This window comes from Echinops telfairi, unplaced genomic scaffold (assembly GCF_000313985.2).
Source record: "Echinops telfairi isolate 266 unplaced genomic scaffold, ASM31398v2 ScPeMD7_70;HRSCAF=299, whole genome shotgun sequence".
Taxonomy (NCBI): Eukaryota; Metazoa; Chordata; class Mammalia; order Afrosoricida; family Tenrecidae; genus Echinops; species Echinops telfairi.
This window is the reverse complement of record NW_022103968.1, coordinates 10717550-10740844: the sequence shown is the minus strand read 5'-3', so window position 1 is coordinate 10740844 and position 23295 is coordinate 10717550. Positions and strand designations below refer to the sequence as shown.

Below are 23295 nucleotides of genomic sequence, written 5' to 3'. Positions count from 1 at the left end.
CGCACATGCATGTGTCCATGCATACCCACCTCCCCCCAAAAAAGTGTCAACGAGTCTGTCCTGACTCAGAGGGCCGGGTAGAACTGCCCCTGTGGGTTTCTGAGACAGTAACTCTTCATGGGAGTAGAAAGCCCCATCTCGCTCTTGGAGCAGAGCGGCTGGTGCTTTCAAGTGACTGACCTTGAGGTTATAGCAGGGCAAGAGCTCCAGGCGATTGCAAAGAAATAGATCCTTTTTCCTCACCGTGAGCTTGGCATGCAGGTGCTGCCTCACATCGACGTGACGTGAAAGCCCTGGCAGGCCGTTGCTCTCCAAGGCACGGAAGGCAGCATTCCCTGGTGGGGAGCCAGATCCGTCACCTTCACCCCTTCTTCATCTCCTAGTCCCTGCAGGGGGCCCTTGGGAACCAGTGGCCCTGGGCCAGCTGTGGCAGCAAGTCCCCATTGCTCTTACTGAGTCCTCTTCCTGTTTGACAATTTTAGTGGTGTTTATATTTTAGTTGTTGCAGGCAAATACATATTGCTCTTTGGTCCACCAAGTCGGTTCCAGCTCAGAGTGACCCTACAAACAACAGGAGACACTGTCCAGTCCACAGTCAAGCCCAGGGTTGTTGCCATGTGTCACTCTGTCTCATCGAGGGTCTCCCTCTGTTGCTGTCTCTCTGCATTTTATGGGATTTTAACGTTTAGTTATTAGTAACGCCAGGACGTGGTTGAGAATAATGCAAGCAATGCCAAGCGGTAGAGGGTAGAAATAGTCTTCTGTACCCCAGCTCCTGAGGCCCCCGTTTTACCCCACCCCCAGGACAGCCCCTCTATCTTCAAGCAGAGATGTTTTCTTTGCATATCCACATGTTTGATTTTCTTGGATTTGAATATATTATACAGCGGGCTTCAGAATGTCCATGGAAAATGGAATATAAAAATAATTAAGTCTGTCCACAAACGTTCTGAAACCCCCTCAGATAGACCTTGGAGAGCTTATCTTAGTCTTTCAGGAGCCCTGGTGGCTAGACGCCTGACTCCAGACTCGAAGGTTGGCGGTTCACACCAGCCACTCCAGGCGAGACAGACATGACAGCCTCAGAAGCCCAGTGGGTTCGTTCTACTGTGTCCTGTAGTGTGGACACGATGGCCATGGGCTTGGGTTGGCTTTGGTACCGTATTCATTAATCTCTACCTCTAGGATTGAGGTGCTGAAGACCCACTTAGGACCAACAGCATTTGGTAGGCAGGTAAAGCACTTGCCCTTCCCCTCACTCAGCAGCCCACGTAGTGTTCAAGCAAGCTATCCCAAGCACCAGCTTTATCGCCTTCTCATTTTGCTGCCCGCTCAGCTACCTAACAAGACCCCCGTATTTCCCCAGCAAAGGTTACTGAGGGTTCTTCCCAGGAAGACAGGCGCCACAGGGGAGCCGCCAGGGCAGTCAATTTCCTGTCAGCATTTTCTGGACATGCAGCTGGGCAAAGGACGTAGCTCCTGTACGTTCATCACCAGAAACTTTTAAGAGGCGCCTTGGTTTCTTAATGATCTAAATATAGCCACCTCTGGGAGCTCTGATAGTAGTATGGGTTCTCGGGCTAATTACTGCTTTCTCTGGGAACAATGCCTGTGACGTCTTCCTTGTCACGGGTAGTTCCAGCAATAAAAAAGAGTTATGACTAAGCACCAGTTGTTTGAATGTAGGACCCCAGGTCTACCCAGTGCTCAGGAATAATGGTGCCTCCGCAAGTCCAGAGGCCGTTTTCCTGCCCCAGTGGGTGAGAGTAGGCAGCTCTGGGGGCTGGAAGGTGAGCTGACTGCCCAAGGCTTGTGGACCCCAAAGGCTTGTCGACCTCAAAGAAAATTGTAGAGGCGATAAGTGCCATAGAAGTAAATATTCAGAAGACTCTTAGCAAGTTGGCTGGAAGCTCTCTAGCAGGTGCCCATGCCTAGCCTTGGGGCACTTCTCCTTGTTCCCGCCAACTACAATCCCGTGGTCTTTGTCCTTTCTTCCAGAATGTACCTGAGACACGGGAGCCCGGTGAAAATGATGGAGAGCTACATTGCAGTCCTCACCAAGGGGATCTGCCAGACTGAGGAAAATGGCTCTTTCCTCAGCAAGGACTTTGATGCCCGAAAGGCCTACCTCGCAGGGTCCATCAAAGGTAAACAAAGCAGCACACAACAGTCACTTCGCGAGGGGAGTGGGTGCCCCGGAACCGTCCCACAGAGAGCGTTAAATTGGGGTACGCGTTGTTGTGCATATTTTTACTACTGGAAAGAAAACCAAACCCACCCCAACCACAAAGCCCTCACGTCGAGGCCAGTGTCTCCTTGGGTCCTCGTGCCGTCTGCACGCTTCATGCCCGTCCGCGTTTACGGTTCACAGCTGAGCCGGAGAGCAGATTCTGGTGGTTGCCCACATTACTCTGTGAGACAAGCAATCTCTCACCTGAGGTTGAATTCATGGCTTGGATCACTCGCATTTTCCTCCCCTTCCATCTTGGCAGGTAGCTCCTATACCTGGAGATCTGACACTCCTAGCCCATCAGTCTCAGCTGGATTATCAGAACCAGCCGAGGCCAGCACAGGGCTGTGCCATAGCCCTCAGGGTCCTCAGGAAAGAGAAGGCAGCTTAAAGGAGATGCTGGTGTTTGTGCACATCTTGCCTGTCCTTGCCTGGGACCCCACAGCTCTGTGCTTGAGATGTTCACTTGTTAATCATGCTAACTTATGTGGGTTCAAGTAATGACCTATATGGCTGGCTGGAGTGGGGACAGGCCGTGGAACAGTGTTTTTAAAGTCAGTCAGTTGTCAGGAGACAGGAAACTGCTAGTACCGGTCCCATCATTTATTCTCCTGAGCCTGGCGTGGTCTGTGAACCCAGTATGGGGCCTCTGGGGGAAGTGGTAGGCAGCTGTTACTCATTGTAGCGTGCAGATGGACAGACCCATCCACCACATACTGTATTTCTGTCCTCTGTCCCACAGGACCACTAGGAGTAGGGGTTGACCTGAGGACAACAGGCTGGGCATTGGGTTTGGCACTTGCCAAAATGTTCTCCTAAATGTTTTCTCTCCACTGCAAATAGTTTTGCCTTCCGATCACAAGTTCTTTCTGATAAAGACTGTATTCTCTTCTTTAGTGTTTTAATAGGAAACCCTGGCAGTGCAGTTGTTACACATTGACCTGCTAACCTCAAGGTCAGCAGTTCAAACCCACCAGCCCTCCAAGGGAGAAAAATGAGACTGTCTGTTCTCGTAAAGATTTAAAAGACTCGGACACCCAAAGGAGCAGTTCTCTTCTGTCCTGTAAGGTCTAGTCGGAATGGCAGTGAGTTTTTGATAGTATTGAATGCCATAACATTCTAATTTCTTTCTTTTTTAAAGATATTGTATCTCAATTTGGAATGGAAACTGTAATCTTGTACACAGCACTGATGCTAAGAAAAAGAATCGTCGTTTACCATCCAAGCATAGAAGCTGTTCAGGAGTTTACCAGGTATGGATGCTAACCGTTAACAAGTGTAGATTGGTTGGCAGCCAGTTGAGAATTCTCTGTTCTGTCGCACAGTTGGCATCACCAGAATGTGGTAGGTTGGACATGAAATACCATTATGCTCCAATGTTTTGGTTTAAATCTAATTGTTCAAGGTCTTGGAACTTGGGCAGTTCTAATTGGACTAAGAGATGAAGAAGGATACCTATTACTACATTGTTACCTATTTCTATAATCTAGTATCTAATTATCTGATTGGAATTGGAACACTGAACATTCTGGAGCAGGCGTCAGCAGACTTTCTTTCTTCCAAAGGGACAGTATTGTAGGCTCGCCGGGCCTGTCGTTTCTGTTGTAACTCCTTACTTTGCTGTGGTTTCATGGAAGCAGCTGTCCAACAGGGTACAACATGCCCACCCCCGAGTCGTTCTCACAGCCATTGCTGCTTCCGTCGGTTGCTGCTGCTGCTGTGTCCTGTCCTCTCCTTGAGAGGCTCCCCCTTTTATTTTCACCCTCTGCTTTCCCTCTGCCTCAAAGTACAGGGGACACAGTCTCGCCAGTCTCACCTCCAAGGAGCATTGTGGCTCTACTTCCACAACGGATTTGTTCATTCTTCTGGCAGCCCGTAGTGTAGTTTTATTCACCAACCCCATAACCCAAAGGCACCAATTCTCCGTGTTCATTGGCCAGCTTCCTAGGAGGCGATTGAAAATACCAATCAGGCTTGAGTCAGGCACACCGTGGCCTTCAAAGCGGCAGGCTTTGTGAACACTGTAAAGAGGTCTTTTGCAGCAGGCTTGTCTGGTGCAAGCCCAGGGACTGTTAACAAGTGAGTGTGGCCGGTTTCTAGCAAAACTTTACTTACAGAGACAGACAGCAGGTTTGTGAACCATGGTGTTGCCAACCTTCGTTTTAAAGTTGTTCTTTCTGTTCTGTTTTATTCACTTTATTCTGTTCTTCATTTATTCACTTTGCTTTTTTAAACAAATTATCTGGTTTATTTATAAACTTTCACTGTGAGTTGAGTGGAGGTTTGCGGTGCAGATCATCAGTTTCCCACTCAACGTTGGGTTCTCACACCTCGAGTTTCGTCTCATTCACTGCATCCTCCCAGGGTAGCAGCACTCACCCCGTCTCCCTCACGTTTCCGTCTCAGTTCCTCCTCCTTGGGTTAATCCTGCCTCCGGATCCCCAAACTCCAAACTCCACTCAAAGCAACCCTGTTAATTTCTGAGACTGTCACTTCATGGGAGTAGAAAGCCTCATCTTTCACCTTCGGCGCGGCTTGTGATTTCAAACTGCTGACCTTGGGATTATCTATCCAGTGCATAACTCATTAGCCCACCAGGGCTCCCCTCCTGATTCCAAATGCTTGATTATTCGGAGATGTCCAATATATCCGTAGTGTTACCGTTCCTCTTATTGGCCTGTCAGGCTGTAAGTTTGGCTGAGAACCGAGCCACAGGTGACCAAGGACTGCTCTCTGTCCTCCCAGCAAGCCTGAGCTCTCTCATGATTTTGAGTTTGGCTCCACGTCTTTCTCCCACGCTGTGCAGGATCTTCTAACTTGGTCCCTTTCAGAGCAGTTGGTAGTAGTAACTGGACACCATATAGGTCTCTGCTCTCAGGGTTGTGGAGGCTGATGTTTGTTTGTGTGGTCCCTGAGTCCATGAGGAGCCTGGTGGCGTAGTGGGCTACACATTGGGCTGCTAACCACAAGGTCAGCAGTTCGAAATCACCAGCTTCTCTGTGGGAGCAAGAGGAAGGCTTTCTATTCCTGTAAAGAGTTAAGGCCTCAGACTCCTAAGAGCCCCTCTTCTCCGTCCTGTCGGGTCACTCTGAGTCGGAATCGATATGCAGTGAGGTTGTGGTTCATTAGTTCATGGGGCCGATACGCATCCTCTTCTTTCCTCTAGAGCGGAGAGACAACAGATGCACCCTCAATAGCTTCTCATGAGCATTTAAGCTCCCAGTTCCTACTCACCAGAACGGAATGAGGACTTTGTGAGCTAGGTTAGGGTCGCTGACCTTGGTGCCAGAATCTTGTATTTTATGATAAATGCAGAATATTTGTAGGTGTTTTGTTTTGTTTTTTAAAGTGAGAAGCCAGCATTTGTGCCATGCTGACTCTATGCCAGGCATTATAGAAGGCAATTTAAACCATCAAAGAGCCCTCCCCGGATACACACCCTGTCTCCATTTCATGGAAGAGAAATTTGAGGCCCAGAGAAGCTAAGTGGTCAGACCATGAAAAGAACAGGCTGTATAGTCAAAAGATCAGGGTTAAAATCCTGAGAGGAACTTACTAGCCCTGTCTCCACCTAAGAGGTGTTTAACCTTTCTGAGCTTCAGTTTCTCTGTCAAAGGCAGACACTTCCCACCTTTAAGGAACCCTGGCGGCGTAGTGGTTATGCATTGACTGCAATCCGAAAGGTCAGCATTTTGAAGCCACTCGCAGCTCTGAGGGAGGAAGGCGGAGGTTTTTACTCCTGTAAATAGTTGTGGTCTCAGAAACTCACAGGGAAGTTCTGCACTGTCTTAAATAGGATCGCTGTGAGTCTGCATCAACTCTTTGGCAGTTCAGTTTGGTTTGCCTAGCTTCTAAGATAAGTGTTAAGATCAGAAGTCGTTCGTTTAAAGAGTGGCGTACTTAGGCCCAATACCAAAGGACTATTGAATGATCATAGTTCTCAGACCTTAAAGGAGCCAGCAGAGTTTGCCCCCTGCTTGGTCTGGGTCCTGGACCCGTCCCCATAACCTGGCTCTCTTTTTCTTCATAGTTTGCCTTTTCCCCCAGGAAAAGCAGGGCACCAGGGACACATGAGGCCCTAGATAGATGAAGCAGCACAGCTTCCCGAAGTAGCCAAGAAACCCGAGAAACATCAGTTTACCCAAGGTTTTCCCTGAGGAAACCTATTTTATATCCCAACAAACAAAAAGTGGGTTTTGCACATTGGGCTGGACACAGAAATCTCAAACAGCAAACTTCCCACCTGCTTCTTTCCTGTAGACACCACCTCGGGTGTCTGCAGAGCCGGCGGTGGGGAGGAGAGGACAGGAAAGGAAGGGGTGGGTTGGGGAGGTGTGGTCTCTAAGGTGCTGCCCAGCAACCATCTGAGTTCTTGCCTTGGTTCCTCAGGACATTGCCTGCCCTGGTGTGGCACCGACAGGATTGGACAACCCTCCATTCTTACGTGCACCTCAGCGCTGATGAGCTGGAAGCCCTGCAGATGTGCACAGGTAGCCGCGGGGCTGGGGGAGGAAGTGGTCCACTGTAGGAGGCCCTGGGTGTGCCTTTCTAAAGGGAGCTGATTCCTTGCACTATGTGAGCTATGTATGGAGAAAGATGAGACTGTCTGCTTCCATCAGGACTTACAGCCTTGGAAACTCTGTATCAGCGGTTCTCAACCTTCCCGATGCCGCAACCCTTTAATACAGTTCCTCATGTTGTCATGACCCCAACCAGAAAATTATTTTCGTTGCTAGCCACCTTTAAAATGGGGGTGCCAGCCTGCTTGGGGTGGTGGGGCTGGGTGTCTATGGTATTTCACTGTGACTGTATTTGCATTTGCCTGATTGCTAATGCAGCTAAACAGCTTTCTCTGTTGTACTGTGGGGTGGGTGTTGGCCTGCTAGCCAACGCACGGCGCTTGGAGCCCACCAACTGCTTGCTCCCCAGGAGAGAGACGAGGTGGCTTTCACAAACATGTCCAGCTTCGGAAGCCCCAGGTAGCAGTTCTGTAGGTGGCTCTGTGTCAGAATGGATGGTTTATATTGCCATCTCTATGTTCTCTTCTGAAAAATGGCTGAATCTCTCTCATTTTGACACTTTCCTTTTTACTTAATGGCTGATAGACTGTCTGCACACATTCAGAACATGAAACCATTGATTACATACGCTCTCCAAACTCCACTTTTCATATCCCCCACTCCCCCGCCCCCCAATTTCCTTATGGTGTCTTGGATTCTCAGTTTCCCATGTTGGAATTTATTAGGCTTTCATTTAACGGTTTTAAGGTTTTTTGTTTTTTAATAAAATTCTACAGGTAGAAGAGTTTAAAGGGTTTTCTCTCCTGTTTGTATTATTATTTTTTAATCATTTTATTGGGGGGTCATATAATTCCTCTCACAATCCATCCACCCATTGTGTCAAGCACATTTATATATTTGTTGCCATCATCATTTTCAAAACATTTGCTTTCTACTTGAGCCCTTGGTATCAGTTCCTTTCTTTTCCCTCCGTCCCCGAGTTTTTTCAAAAACAAATCATCCTGCACTGTGAAATCCCAACAGCCTGGGACTGTGGCCTTGACCCCACAACCAGGGGGAAGCACTGGAACCTCAGGTCTGCTAGATCCTGCTCCTGAGCTCCCCTGACCCTTGGTGTGTGCCTCGTCTGTGAACTGAAATTCGTAGGTGATGCTACCTCCACCGCGTTGTTCCTGGGAGGCCCAGCCACCTGGTTCTGGTGAAGTGGGCTGAGCCGCACTTCCTTTTTGATCTGTTCGCCATCTGCTTTCTTCTCACACCTTGGTAATTCCCATCACCTCTGACTTGCAGGTTACATCGCGGGATTCACAGACCTGGAAGTGAGCAATCGACTGGACCTCTGTGATGTGTTTGTGAACCTGGCAGAGAGCGAGATCACCATCGCGCCCCTTGCCAAAGGTGCGTGTTCACCTTCCTTCTGTCGGGGCGTTGACCTGGGAGAAGTTAGAAAGGTGATGTTCTCTTGGCTGCTTTTCTCTGCACTCGCAGTTTAACCTGCTCTGGGAAGCTGGAGGGATTTTTCTTGTGGTTCTTGCAGACCTAGCCCAGTTAGCAGAATGTTCTGGTTCCTTATGCATGGCTTAGACTTACAAGGTAAAGTCCTTTTGTCTCGTTTTTTCACTTTTCGGTAGGGGTTGGCTGTGATGTAATACAGAAATAGGCTACAGATCTCATGGCTCCAGTGGGTCGAAGATTCAGAAGTGGCTTCGCTGTGCAGTTCTGGCTCCGTGTGTTAGGCGTTGGCTGTAGCTACAGTCGTCTGTTGGCCTGACTGGGGCTGGAAGGTCCACTTCCCGGCCGCCTCATGGGGTTGTTGGCAGGAGGCCTCGGTTCCTCCATGTAGGGCAGCTTAAGTGGCCTCATGAGGTGGTAGAGGCCGTGTGGGGTACCTTCTAGGACTTGGGCTCAGGAATCACACGTGGTCACTTCTGGTTCACTCCATTTACTAGAAGCCAGCCTCTACTTGTGGGCAAGGCCCCGTAGAGGAGAGGATTTGGGCTCCAGCTCTAGAAAGGCACAACGACTAGTTTGTGGACATTTGCCTCCACACAAAACTCCTGCATGGAAAAGTTTTTTGAGCTCTGTAAGCTCAAGTGCCCTTGGGAGTAACGACCAAGAAAAGGCATTCTCATGGCAATGTGTCATCTCTGGTTCTAAGCAACAGCTGAGGCATGCAGGTGGCACTGTGGGGTAAGCCTTGGGCCACAAGGTCAGTGGTTCAAGCCCACCAGCTGCTCCACGAGAGAAAGATGAGGCTGTCTGTTCCTGTGAAGAGTTACAGCCTCAGCAACCCTCAGGAGCAAGTCTGCTCTGTCCAATGGGGTCTCCACGCGTGGGGTCTAGTCCACGGCGGGAGATTGAGAAGTGGCAGCTACACGGAGCAGAGGAGACGGGGTTACGTGCATTTCGTGCCCAGGGCCGTCTTCTACAGTTGGTTTGGATGAGAGTTCCTCGTGTTAGCTTTTCTGGTGTCATTTGTCTTTCCCCCTGAATGTGGGTGGTGGGGAGCAAGCGTCAGCCCCAGGCCAGATGCTCAGGGGTTTTGTTGGATGGGTTCAGGGGAGCTTGTACTGAGCAGCATCTAATAACAGAAGTGGAACTCATTCTCCTCCCATTCGTTTTCAAAGTACAGACAGGATCATACTCTCGGTGAAAAGTTCAAGCATAAAATCAGACCTTCAGAAGAGGGTGCTGTCGGTTCAGCCAAAGTAGCAGAACACCCGGCCGCAGCCAGGGCCACTCAACCTGCTGGCGCTTCAGGACAGGCAGGGCAGCCCCTCCCCGGGGCCATCTGCTGCTCTGACCCAGCCTCTGTGGCACCATCCAGGTGACATTTGCTCCTTGGGGCTCCAGACAGAAATTTCCCTTCAGCTCTTTGCTGGTGCCATTTCGTGTGCTCGACTGGCCTCCATGGGGCTGGCTGACAGGAAGTGTGTCTTTCACAACATCCCCCCCCAGAAAGTTAACGTTTCAGCTGCCCAGACCTGGACAGGAAAATCAGGCTGTGGGCTTCAAAGGACAATTTATTCACAGTCAGGAGTTCTCGTTAGATTTTTCTCCTCAGGTGGGGCCTGGGGAGGCTTGGTTGGCTTCTGCCCTCCCTGTGTTTGGACCTGAAGTGTGATCATTGTGTGGGTTCCGTCCCTTCCAGCACATCATCACAGTTGCTTTAGTGACAAAATGGGAACATGTGAGGCGTCCGTTGCTTCTTACAATTGTCCTGTGTCCTCACAGGTGGCACAATTCCTTCTTGTTGTAAAGAAGGTCTCATAGTCACACACATGTATGTCCTTGATCTCACCAGAGGCCATGCTGATGGGGAAGCTGCACAAAGAAATTGGGCAGCTGATCGTCCAGTCAGCAGAGGACCCCGAGAAGTCTGACAGCCAAGTCATCAAGGTAACTGCTCCGTCTGTGCCTTCCTGCCCGCATGACCATGGGAAGGGATGTGGGAGAGAGCAGGGGCGGGCCACCACGGTCCTGTCAGTTATCCGGCCAGAAGTGTCACCGCTCGGTGGTCTGGAATGCCCTGGGGCTGGCCAGCATTGTCCCCTTGTGATTAGCGTGGAGGCACAGGTTGCAGAGAGAAGGTTCTGCTGGGCATGAATTGCAGCCGGGATGGTCTCCATTCCACTTGGCTGGGCTGTCTCAGGACCCTTGCCAAATGGTGCGGACTCTGCTTGATATCCCAGACCTAGCTCCTCTGTGGGCTCTGCCCGTCAGGCTGACAGTGTTGGCCCTGTTGGCACCCTTCCCTCGCCCTGGCCAGACTGTGAGGACAAATGGCTCTGTGGCTTTTGTAAACTCCAGTTGACAGAAACAAGCCATATGGAGTCTGTGGTAATGTGGGGTGTATGCTGGGGAAGCTGGGGCACGGGCGTGGACCACTTGCGATTGATTGGCAGTGTCTGCCATGGGCACAGGAGTGGCTGTCAATGTCCCAGGTGTGAGGTGTTCGAGTCCTACTCAGCTCACTCCAGAGGAAGCCTCGTCTTCAGTTTTGTGGGGCAAATACAGGTACCCACTATGCATTAGTGCCAGCGGCAGGGAACAGCGTGGGCTTTGAGGACACCCTGCAGTGGCTGGCACGTGGGGCCGCTGGCGAACAGTGAGCTCCTTCCCCACACTTCATGCTCCCCGGACTCCCTGGCTGACCACCGTTTTGCCTTTTTTCACCCAAAGTAGACGAGGGAGAGCCCCTGGCACTGCCCCTGATGATTCCTGCCCCTGGGGTCTAGTCGATGGACGCCCTGTGGAAGTGGACTAGGGACTGGGGAAAGACAAGTTAGGGCCCAGTGGGCCCTCTGGGCAGAGGGACTCAAGGATGGAACTCTGTAGTGAGAGTTAGGATGAAAGTTGGGACAGGCCTTCCTGTTACCGTGGGAAAAACGTAGAGCTCTGAGGAGCTGAACGTATCTGCATTCAAGGATCTTAGGACGTTAGTATCCCGAAACACCAGCATGCCCCCTGCACCCTCTCCCTGTCCTTCTGGTCAGTCTCCGGCTTCCTTCAGATTCTTGGACGCTAACACATGACATCTTTTCCTGTTCCATTAAAGGACATTTCTCTCAAAACCAGAGAGCTCTTGACCAACCTCGCATCCTTAGCCAACCCTTCTGGGGACGGAGAAAAGCCAGCTCTAGATTTGGAAGCACTAAAGCAGAAGCGGTTCCCACCAGCCACGGAAAACTTCCTGTACCACCTGGCAGCCGCGGAGCACATGCTGAAAACCCCCGAGACAGGAAGTGCCGCCCTCCCACTCTGACGAGCCAGTCAGTGTGGAAAGTACTGGACATCATGCCAGAAATGCTCTCTTCTTAGCAATTTCTCGCCAAGTATTGGAAACGACGTCCAGTTTCCTCCGGTTAGCTGTGTTCCTGCTGTGCGAGCTGCACAAAGACCCATCCTGGGCCCCGGGCCCCGTCCTGGATGGAGCACATGGCCACCGCAGCAGCCCCAGCCTGGGCACGGGGCTCGGGCCCTTTTGCCTGCCCCACAGTTCTAAGTTAAGCCTGTCTGTGTATCCACACACTAATGGTTTATATCCAGAAAGTGGCCTGAAATTTTGCTTTGTATTCTTCTAAGGAAGAACTTCAATTTCTCATGAGGAACTTGACTCTCTGAGCCAAACGACTAAGGTTTCGGTAGAACTGTCTAGAAGACCATTCAAGAGACCCTGCAGTTGCACTTTCTTATAAAAGAAAAAAAATATCTTGTTTCCTTTTCTCCCTTGGCCCTTGAACCTTTTTGCCTATGAGGGTTTGTGTAGGTTTTATACTTGAGCAGACAACTTTAACCATCCCTATTTATGCCGTCGCAGAGGTAAACGTTTGGCCGACTTCAGCCTTTCATGCTTTTAACTAACCCCATTGCTAGCACTGTCCTTTGAGGGGGAAGGCCAGTCCTTACATGGCAGAGTGACCCCAGAAGCAGGCTCGGAGTGGACCTGTTGTGACGTTGGTGAGAGTGAGAGGAGAGGTCTTCCGTGGCCAGATCAGAACTTGTCTCCAAAAAGCTCCAGTACGAGTGATTTGGCTGTGCACGAAGGGACTTGTTCTCGGGCCCTAAAGTGCCGTTTTCATAATCCGACATCGTAAAGTGATCAGATCCGCACGGAAGTGTAAAGGATGTACTTGTCTTTTTATCTCATGTGTTCATACAAGACTGTTGTTCACTCCAGTAACACTGGTGTCCTTAGAAATCTTACCCAGAAAATGTTGGCAGAAATTCTTGTCCACGTGGGAACTTTTCTTCTTAATGTTGGACCTTTAGTAAGCAAAATAATAACAATAATAATTAAAGACAAAAACACCTTCCTCGGGTGGGAGCAGGAGGAGATCTGAAAGGAGATGATGTTTACTGAGGCAAATAATGAAAAATTAAACCTGCACTTTATGGAAATGAACGCTAACATCCTTCTTGCCCCCCCCCCTTTTTTTTGGTATTACTATCAGCTAATGATGAAAGTTGTTACAATGCTAAATTCGTGATGAAGAAACGGAGCATAAAAAAAAAAGAAAGAAAGAAACGGAGCATATTGATATATAGCAGATTTAGGTAGGTGAGGAATTGGGCCCTTGTGGGGGAGGGCAGCCCCTCATACTATCATGGGTTCAGTAAGCCCAATTGTAGTTAAAATATATAGGGAGATTATGGTAAAGTCATAGAGAATAATATAGATAGGAGGGTGAGTAAAATGGAGAGGTCAGACACATTTCATGGTAGCATGCTCACCTCAGCACCTCTTGGTGGTCCATGTGGAGGTGGGAGCCGAGAGGGCAGGAGCAAGCGAGAGAGTGATTTATTACTAACCAAGGCTTATATATCTTGGGGGGCGTGCATATCCCCTAATTACAGGTAAGGACATATGTCACAGGAAGGGGTTGTACAATAGGCGCACACATCACAGGAAAGGGATGTACAATAGGCATAAACGTAGGGGAAGGGGAGGGACTAGGGGTCTACATGTGACAAGAGGGGCGGATCCTCGACTCAATATGGCAGCCTAACCTTGGTCATCCTTGAGTAGGCTTGACCTCCCCCAGCTCTCCTTCAAGGAAAATCTATTACTATCCTTATCAGAAGGGAGTGGGCCCTACTAGGGTGGGACAGATTCTACAGTCTGATTGCTCTGGGTGACTGATAACCCTTAGGGAGAAGAGCCTCTGACCTACTTCTGACCTCCAAGTGTACAGTCGTTTACCATGTGTAGCAAGCAGCTAGGTTTGGCATATATTTGAGGGAGACAACTTGGGAGAAAACTATCCCACAATTCCCCCTTTTGTTTTATATATAAAATTCAAAAGAGCTGCAGTGGCAACACGGTTATTTTCTATACATTAAAAGCTGCCAAGACAAAATTGATGACATTATTAAGTAGCCAAACCAAAAACTCAGGCTTATGGCAAGCATTTTGAATCCAGGCTTGGGGAATAAAGTCTGCTATTGGAGGAAGGTATGAGGGGTTGGATGCCTCGGCAGTGTCTGCTTCTATAGGGAGAGAGAGTCAGCCAAGTGCTCACTTTAAGGCAGCATCGCTTTAAGGTGAAAATGACAGGTTACCGCAGGAAAATGTACTTGGACTACATCTCCAACTACCAGAGTGGTGGCCTTCCTACCATGGAATACTGGCCTCCAGATTCCTCCGTACCAGTTAGCGAATAAGTTTCCCACAGGCCTTCTTTATCCAGTTCTCCCCAACAAAAAGGAGGAAAAAGTTCGTCCTCCCAACTGCTGACCCACTGGGGACTGAAGGTGGGATGCCCTGCTCCTTACCCCCCCACTGCACCTCTGACCCCCATATCCTGGAGTTGACTCGTGGTCCTCTCCGTTTTGTGTCCTGTAAGCCTGTGAACCACCTGGCAGGTGGTTTCTGTAATGCCGTCAGGCTCAGTCCATTGCAAACCCCCTTTGGTCAAATCTAGAAAAGAACCACCGCGCTGGTGAAAGGCAGTAGGAAGCCACAGTTGTACGTACCCTGGGGATGTGGGGAGAGAGCATTGGCCTTGTGTGTGCCAGGTGCCCTGCTAGATCTGGGCTGCCCCAGTGCCTGCTTTCCAGAGTCCCCAGGAAGACCAGGAGAGTGACCACTGCATTACAGCAGGGCCAGTGCTAGCTAGATGTGACCCAGGAAATACACAGACTGTGGGAGCACTGGTGGCCTAGTGGGTTACACATTAGACTGCTAACTGTAATGTAAGGTACGCAGTTCAAAACTACTGGCTTCTCTGAGGGAGAAAGATGAGGCTTTCTACTTCCATGAGTCAGAATTGATCGGATGGCAGTAAGTTTGGTGTGGGAGCATAGGAGTCCAGGTGGTGTAGTGGGTAACGCCTTGGCCTGCTAAACCCAAGGTCAGCAGTTTGATTCTATTAGCTGCTCTACAGGAAGAAGCATATTTCCATAAAGATTTCACCGCCTCAGAAACCCTAGAGGGTGCTAAGCTTTATAAGGTCATTGAGTCGGAATCGATGATGGCAATGGGTCTGGATTTTGCTGAGCACAGGCAGAGCCCCTAACCCAGTAGTCAGTCTTGACCTTGATGCCCTGGGAAGCTGGTGCTTGGTATCACGCATGCATGGATGGCAGGAGCAGGCTGGGAAATGGGGTTACCTGGAGGCCAGCCAGCCAGGCCAGGTGCTGTTGCAGCCGTACCAGCAGGGGGTGCTGTTGGGCTGAGTAGTGGCCAGAGATGATTCTAGAGACCTTTATAAACTCCCAGGGCATTCTTACCCTGGCCTATATGGTCGCTGTGAGTCGGCATCAACTTGATGGCAGTGGATTTGGTTTTGGTTTCTAAGGACAGGAGCCTTGGTGTGGCTGTTAGATCTGGGCCAGTTTGAAACCACCAGCTGCTGCTCAGGAGAAAGATGAGGTTTCCCCTCCTGTAGATTTCCAGTCTCAGAAACCCACAGGAGCAGTTCTACCCTGCCCTATAGGGTCACTGTGTGTCTGAATCACCTTGATGGCAGTGAGTTTGGTGATTTGGTTTCCTCTAAGCTCATCCGCTGGATGGCGGTGGGGGAGGGGAGGGGTGCCACTGAGGGCTGAGTTTGAGGGGTCTCTGAGACACACCCATGGTGCAGTACAGCAGGCACAGGTTCAGCTTGGATGGCAGTTCAGGAACAGGGTGCCAAACAGCCTGCAAGGTGGGGTGGAGGCAGGGGTGTGCCTCGTTGCCCAAGTCTGGCTGCAGAAGGGCTTTTGAATGAGGCAGGTGGGGATCGGGGTGGGGGTTGGGGGGACATGGAGTTCACAGAACCGAGGAGAGTGACCTGAGGGTAGGGGAGGGGGACACGGCGGGAGATTTGGACCTGGGGCCAAAAGGCTCTTCCTGGCCATGGGCCACCGTTTTCAGTGGAGGGGAAGCTGGGTCAATTGCTGGGCAGAAGGTGGTACAGACTAAGCATTTGTCTGGAAGAATGAGGGGAGGGGACCTCGTCACTCCTGAGGGGGTCTTTCCTGGGCCAGGGGACCCTCGCTGACAGTGGCAGGGGCAGTGGAGAAGGAACTGCAGGCGGGACATTGACGGGTGCTGCACAGCCTGGCTCTGGAGAGAGGCCCTGGATAGGAAGCCAGGGCCCTCCCAGCCTCTGGAACACACCCCTCCTTGCCCCCACCCCTGCCAAGACCACCGTTCAACCACGTTCCCAGCCACAGTAGCCCAGCAAGGTGTTTTCAGTGTTCACAAGTTTATTAGTCATTGTACAGTTACCTTCCACAGGCCAACGAGCAAACGGAAAACTGATTTTGACACTGCTTGTCCCCAGGCACTGGTTGGGGGCATGTCACCAGGACCAGCACCCCACCCCCACCCCCACCACTCCACTCCTTTCTCTGCTTCCATCCATGCCCGAGAGCCCCAGACACGGGCAGCACTGTGGCGGCCTCAGCGGGGCACCGTCCCCTCAAAGTGGCCCCTACACGCCCCTGTGGTAGAAGAGCTCCGTCTCTTGGGTTGAAGACTGGATGGCCGCTTCGAGCCCGCTGCACTGGATCTGAGCAACGGAGAGGCCCTCTGAGTCAACAGCACTTCCCTCGGAAGCCGAGAGGCAAGTCATTTTCAGAACCAACCGCTCCGTGGTCCATCTTTAGTCACGAGGCCCACTCTAGGGCAACAATATAGCCCCCGGATACTTTTTGTGGAGAATCTCAAATATAACCCATACTGCTTCCTCTTCTCCCTGCCTTCAAGTGGATTCCGACTCAGTGGCAGAACTGGCCTCGTGGGTTCCTGAGGCTCTCACTTTTACGGGAGTAAGTAGGAAGCCTGGTCTTTCTCCTGGGACAACCCCACGTCGGCAGAACCATACCGAACTCACATACTCAGCATCTAGCCTGTGCTATCCTCACTCGGCTGTCTTATTCCATCAAGCACCTTTGCTCCTGCTGTGTGCCTTGTTTCCCTTCAAAGGCACTTCAAGAGAACCCTGGTAGCACTGTGATTAAATCACTCAATCGCTAACTGAAGAAAGATCCAGTGGTTCGAACCCAGCAACCTCTCTGGGGAAGAAAGATGAGGCCAAAAAGCTTTCTACTTACTCCCGTAAAGAGTGCTGCTCTGCTCTGCCCTATCCGGTCATTGTGACTTGATGGTAGTGGGTTTGGGAAGGTCCTTTGTGACAATCGCCAGATACATGTTCCCACCCTACTCCGGCATGATCACCATCAATCAGAAAGAGCCCCAAATGGCAGCATTCCAATAACTGGTCACATTTGGGTTTTCTCTGACTGCCAGGAGCACAGGTGGGAAACGGGCCCTTTTGGCCACAGGGGCCCTGAGTGTAGCCTGCAGTGTCTGGGTGGGCTTCCATGCCCCTGCCTGCTAGCCTAGGACCACCTCTGTGCCCACCTTGGCCTAACAGGGCATTCTCACAGTCCCCACTTCTGCCTCCACTGTGGCCTCTGAGAATTTTGCCTCCACAAGCTGGGCATGGGGGTAACTTACCTGTCTGACCTGGGGAAACATGCTGAAGGAGACAGGCACCATCAGTCCCAGGGCAAGGTAGCTGCAGGACAGCCTCACAGCCCAAAGTGACAATGAGTGCTGCAGAAAAAACTGGGTCCTGCAGGAAACATGACAGGGCTGACCACCAGCAAGACCCCCTTCTGGAGGCACTGCTCACAGGAGACTCCCCCTCCCTGGGCATCCCTGCTCCAGTGAGACTGACTGCCACCCTCCACCACAGACAGCTGCCTCATTACTGCCTAGGCTCAGACCACACACACCACACCCATTGCCACCAAGTCCACTCTGGCTCGTAGTGAGTGACCCTACAGGGCAGGGTAGAACTGCCCCAGTTTCCACAGCTGTCGTCTTTATGGAAACAGACCCAGATCTTTCTCCAGTGGAGCGGCTGGTAGATTGAACTGCTGACTCCAGTTAGCTGCTGAGCGCCTTAACCACTGTGCCCAGAGCTGCTTGCTTGGCTCCACCGACCCACAAACAGGCCAAGAAGACAGCTATGCTGCCGGGCTTCCCAGTGCCTCACAGGTGGCCTATCACGGGACCCCACCACCCAAGGCTCGAGTTTTCTCCCCTGTTCCCCCTGCTCCGGACCACTGTCACCCACTGAGCTGAGATTCAGAGCAGAGTGTGGACTCTCTTCCCAGTCTAAGCCTGGAAGACTCCCAGCATCACAGCAACATGAAGACCACTGGCAGTGGGCGGTGGCTGCACGGGAAGTGCCTGAGGCAGGCATCGAACCCAGGGCTCCTATGTGGAAGGTGAGAATTCTGCCACTGAACCACCAATGTCCCCCTCATCCCATTCTGACAAATGACCTGTTAAGTAGCTTGTCGAGAATCTCAAGGCTCAGAGGTGCAGCCTCAGAACCCCCTGGAGCCTGTGTCCTGAGCCTGGGCGTGCTGACCCTCTGGGGTTGTGACAGACCTGGGGGAAGCCCAGGGACCTGAGGCCACTGGCAGACTGCATGCCCTCACACAAGCTGCTCTCCCACCTGAGGCACAAGGTCCTCCCAGCACCCCAAAGCCACTGGGAAAGTGGGGTCCCCGCTCCCCACCATGCAACCTGTACATGATGTAGGCACCCTGGGGCGGACTGGAGGGCCCATTCCCACAGGAGCTCTGGTGTCAGTCAGCCCCAGTCGTCTCTGTCTGTATGCACCCAGCTGGGCTGACCCTTACCCAAGACCCTGCCCCTACTTTCTAAACATGCTGTATGTGGTTCTGGTGGGGCCTTTCCATCCTAGCCTCACCATCCAGGTGAGAATGGATTAGTCCCCCATGGGCACATGGCCTGGCATGAGCCAATCAACAGCCTTCCTTGGGATTTTCTGAGGGAGTGCAAGACCCCTCCCCTGGCTCCGGGGCATGTCATTTTGCATATCTGATCAGGAAGGTGTGAGGGACTGAGCCGAGGGTGGTCAGCGACCCCTTCCGTATCAGGGTGAAGGAGCCTGAGTGCAGCAGAGAGAAGCCGACACCTAGGAAAGGGGGAGGTGGGTGTCCAGGTCCGTCACCCACACTGACATGTCCCCCGCTGGCCAGCTGCTGCACGTGGGGCTTCTTGACCCTCACAACCACAGCAGGCCCCACCAGGCCCCCAGGGCCGCCTCCTACCAGGCCTTTCTTGATTATCAAGAGGTGACAGGCCCCCAAATCTGGGGCCACGTCTGCTCATCTTCCTCCAGTGGCCTTTAGTAGAGTCACAGAGCACTGCAGGGAACTGACACATGGCCAGGATGGTGCAGGGTGGGAAGTCCCTGAGCAATACTCAGAGCACACCGAGCTGAAAGGGCCTGCGCCCTCATTCTAGAAGTGGGCACCCACGGGCTCCTGGGCACAGCTACCTAGTGGCAGCACCTGGTAAACACACACACACACACACACACACACACACACGTCCCTGCACCATGGCATAAAGGGTGTGACTGGAAGATGACTGAAGCTCACGCTTCCCAGCCCTGACCCCTCCAGCTTCGCACTGGACACACTTGCTGTCTAGGGCTGTTCACCTGCGCGGGTGAGGGGACTGCTTACCTTTTGAAAAAGTAGGACACAACTTCTGGGACACAGGCGGAGGCCCCAAAGAGCACCATTCTGGACAAGGCTGTTTCCTTGATGGCCTGGCGGAGTGGGGAGAGCAGGTCAGCGCGTGTTGTGGGGATTTCTGGGGAGCGGCAATCCCGGGCAGACTCGGGGGCGGAAGCGCCCCCCTCCCACCCATTCTCCCTTGAAAATTCCACACAACATGCTTTCCTTTCAATCCAGGCCTTGGCCATTGATCTCCTCATCATCCTGACCACTCCCTGGCTCACCCAGTGCACACAGCCAGGGTGGCGCGGCTGCTCACTGGCAAGTTGGCAGTTCAAACCCACCAGCCACTCCATGTGAGGAGGAGATGGTCAGCTTCTACAGTGACCAACACTTTGGAAACCTTGGGGGCAGCCTGGTGGGGCCGCTGTGAGCGGATTCCAACTCAGGAGAACACACTACCACCGCAGCTGGACTCTGCAGCCCACCTGAGCCAGGTGGAGCCCGCCTGAGCCAGCTCACCTGGCTGCCTGTGCCATTCCGAGGGCTGAGCTATAAACTGGTACCACTGAGTCACAGACTTAAAGATTGTGCCGTCAAATGTCGTTTTGCCAAGTCCGAGGGCAAGTCAAAAGGTGTTGCTGGAAACTCACGGGCACCTTCACTGGGACTGTCCAAATGTGAAGCTGGTATTGGTCCATGGCCTCCACTGGTGTCTGCACACTTCGGAAGACGCTGGCTCTGTCACCCTCGTTCTTCCCCGAAGCACTCTGCACTCCTCCACTGACACCGCATTACAATGACACTTTTCAGCTTTCTCTAGGGACTCGAAATCACATTCCTCTTCAATGTTTGAGTTTAGTGAACCAAGAGGAGTGTGCAGGGGCAGGATCAGGGCTGTAGGGCGGGCGCGGCAGGCATTCCCCGCAACCTTCTCAGAGGACAGCCAGCCCTTGCTGCTCTCAACACGAGAAGGTACATGGCCGGCTTGGGGAGGGGAAATCCCTCAGGACACAATTTTGCTGGCCTTTGTCTCACCAACGAGCTCTTCGATGTTCTTAAAACTTCTTCATAATAAGTTCTCGTGATGATCCTGAAAACCAGCCGGCGTAACCTTTGGAGCTGATCGGCCTGCCTGAAATGAAACAGGCCCAGCAGAGCCCCCCGGCGGCCACTATCCCTAGTGAGACCAAGACCAGTTAGAGTACTTGTCCAAGGCCATCCCTGAGGGCTTCAACGTGCTGCACCAGGGAGTCCATTCCGTCGTGTGCACCGCTGTTTGTCCAACACAAACACACATCATGCGCGGGCTCGATCACAAGGGCACACATTCTCTACTCCAGGGCATTTCATGGATTCTACAGAGACATTCCGGCGCTGGCTGGCATTTACTCTCGTGTTCACTCGAGAACCCGTAAGAGAGTCAACTCCACACACGTCACTCCACCAGCTGTCCCTGCACTGCTGCCCGGCCTTCCTTCCACTCCGCTTGCTAGAAATTGGCAGCAATCTCCCTTCCTGGGCTCATCTCCTTCCACCTGGCACCAGCCCCTAGGTCGCCCCTCTGCGTGCTGACGGTCATGCATGGCACCCTTCCCCTAGTGGGACAAGGGGAGCCGAGGAGGGTGGCTTTCAGATGAAGTCTCGGGCATACAATACAGCCACATCAGGAGGGAAGAGGAGCTGCAGGAGGGCTGTGGGGTTGCGTAGTCGGTGGGGTGGGGCCAACCTCTCCCGTTGTCCCGGGTGCCACGGGCAGCCGGTGGGAGGGAGCCACCCGTCATTGAGAGGCGTTGGGATGACGCCCCACAGTTGGCCATCCTGCGTCTCACCAGGCAGGCCAGGGAAAACAGCATGAGCGAGGCCCCTGAAACCGGATCAAAGGTGCCCTGTTACCATCAGATACTGCTGGTTACGCACTTTCTGAAACTTTAGCCAAAGGACAGAAACCGTTTGGTGACAGGGGCGTGATGAAAGAAGGCTCGTGCTTACGCACGGGTTCGGACACTTTATTCATAGGAGACAAAAGTTTTTCTTTATAGAAGCTGCCCATCAAGCCCTCTCTTTTCCCCTAAGTTGGCTCTTGGGCAAAAAGTGAAGTTCCTCCTGGTGAGACGGACCCTCGAGCTGGCAGGGCTGGGCTGGCCCGAGGCGGGCTCCGGAGAGCGGGCAGCTGAGCGGACTGGGCCTAGGTCGTCAGAGCCACCCGCCCGCCAGGCCCTGGAAGGGAGCTGGAGCAGCACCAGGGGGGCCGATTCCTGCACACCTGCTCTTAGGCTTCCATTTGTTAAGCTTCGAACTACAGTCTCGTTGAGCTATGTCCACCGATGCGGCAGTTTCTGCGTGTGACACTCCTCACCACTTAGCGATGATGACGTTCCTCCAGGGGGCACAGTCTCAGTCACTCACAGAAACCCACTCACTGGCCCCGAGGTTCCCACCTGATCTTTCAAGTGCCTACTGTCAATATCATCCCAATCTGTCCCTGGGGACGTCCGTCTGTCTGTGGCCATGAATCTTTACGGGAGCAGATAGCTTCAACCTTCTCTCAAGCAGCAGCTGGTGGCTTGGAACAGCTGACCTTGTAGCAACTCCACACAAAGCCACTCAGCCCCGCGCTCCTGGGATGCCACGGACACATGTTCTACTAAGTCAGCTATTGTTCCATTTGTTGTTGTTGTTTAATCATTTTACTGGGGGCTCTTACAGCTCTTCTAATAATCCACACATCCACTGTGTCAAGTACATTTCTATATATGTTGCCATCATCCTTTTCAAAACATTTGCTACTTAAGCCCTTGCTATCAGCTCATTTTTCCCTCCCTCTCCCACTCTCATGAACCCTTGATAAATTATAAATTATTATTATTTTCTTATACTACACCGATCACTGTCTCCTTTCACCCTTATTTCTGTTGTTTGTCACCGTGTGTGTGTGTGTGTGTGTGTGTGTGTATGATATTATACGCCATCATTTAGATCAGTTCCCCCCTTCTCTGTTTTAATGACATCAGAGGATACTTTTAGTCTAAAAGTAAAGGGCAATAGTTTCAAGGGTTTAAACCCCCTCACAGCCTCTTACCTTCTCCCCGGCCCTTCTGGAGTGGCCAACGACATTGCCTTCCTTGTCCATGACCTTGATGCCCTGTGCCAACTCCGGGCTTCGAGATGCCAGCACACTGACCGCACTGATTTGGGCTGGAAGTGGGAAGAGCACATGCAGGACGGGTGAGAGTCAGTTTCCAGAGGAACGGACCAGGGTCTGCCCTTCCCCAGCCTCCTCTGACAGCTATGTGCCCCACCCCACCCCACCCCTTGGGTGTGTGTGGGTGTGTGTGTGGGGGTGTCTGCCACCGGCTGGACCAGCCAAAGTCGCTCTCAGACAGACTGCAGGGCAAACCCCTCACCCCCACCCCTCCAACCTAGAGCACCTCCCTTTCCTGGCTTCACTGGTGTCACCAGGCTTCCATGACATCACAGCAACCAGTGAGTCAGTCTGCACACTGGCAACCTTGCAAAATCGGCGGGCCCCACTCTATCGTGCTGGTGGCCTGGCCACCCTGTGCTTGCCGTGGGACCCTGGGAACACTCTCGAGCCTCCCTGGGTCTGCCTCCTCGTCTGTACACGGGAATAACGGTCCTTACTCCTAAGTCACTGTCAGGAGCCAGGGCGGTCATGCATTCGAGAGCTTGTACAGAGAGACTCTTTACAAAGGGATTTGGGCTCCCAGCTTGTATTCATCCCTCGACAGGCCAATCAAAGGGGGTGAGGGGCTGATGTGCATGGTCCCCAAAATATGCCTTACGTACGAACCCCCATCCCTGCAGATACAGCCCCATCTAAGAAGAGCAGGTCCCATGTTAATGAGGCAGTTTCAGTGTGCAGAGCACCTCAACCTCCACACCTTGGCGACATTAAAGAGCAGATACGGGAAAGAGCCTGGCTGACTCGTGGGTGTCCGGAGAATCACGTGGTGGGAGAATCAACTGTTTCAGATCCGAGGGGGGGTCCTGCCCCAGGACAAAGCTCAAAGGGTAGACAGTGGGGGG

General features: G+C 52.2%; 2 protein-coding genes across 3 annotated transcripts in view; one reads left to right on the top strand and one right to left on the bottom strand.

Annotated features, from left to right (window-relative positions):
• DENND10 (DENN domain containing 10) overlaps positions 1-12651 on the top strand; it is a 21428-nt gene extending 8777 nt beyond the window's left edge. For both annotated transcript variants that reach the window (XM_013004158.3, XM_045291258.1), the window contains 6 exons: positions 1999-2147; positions 3372-3483; positions 6620-6720; positions 8041-8148; positions 10055-10149; positions 11309-12651. In XM_013004158.3, coding sequence (XP_012859612.1) covers positions 1999-2147; positions 3372-3483; positions 6620-6720; positions 8041-8148; positions 10055-10149; positions 11309-11515 — 772 coding nt within the window. In that variant the 3' untranslated portion in view covers positions 11516-12651. The remainder of the gene's footprint in view (positions 1-1998; positions 2148-3371; positions 3484-6619; positions 6721-8040; positions 8149-10054; positions 10150-11308) is intronic.
• A 3410-nt stretch (positions 12652-16061) lies between these two features.
• SFXN4 (sideroflexin 4) overlaps positions 16062-23295 on the bottom strand; it is a 16287-nt gene continuing 9053 nt past the window's right edge. The window contains exons 11-14 of the mRNA XM_045291399.1: positions 22328-22447; positions 19252-19337; positions 17198-17315; positions 16062-16247 (exon numbers count right to left, since the gene is read on the bottom strand). Coding sequence (XP_045147334.1) covers positions 16170-16247; positions 17198-17315; positions 19252-19337; positions 22328-22447 — 402 coding nt within the window. The 3' untranslated portion in view covers positions 16062-16169. The remainder of the gene's footprint in view (positions 16248-17197; positions 17316-19251; positions 19338-22327; positions 22448-23295) is intronic.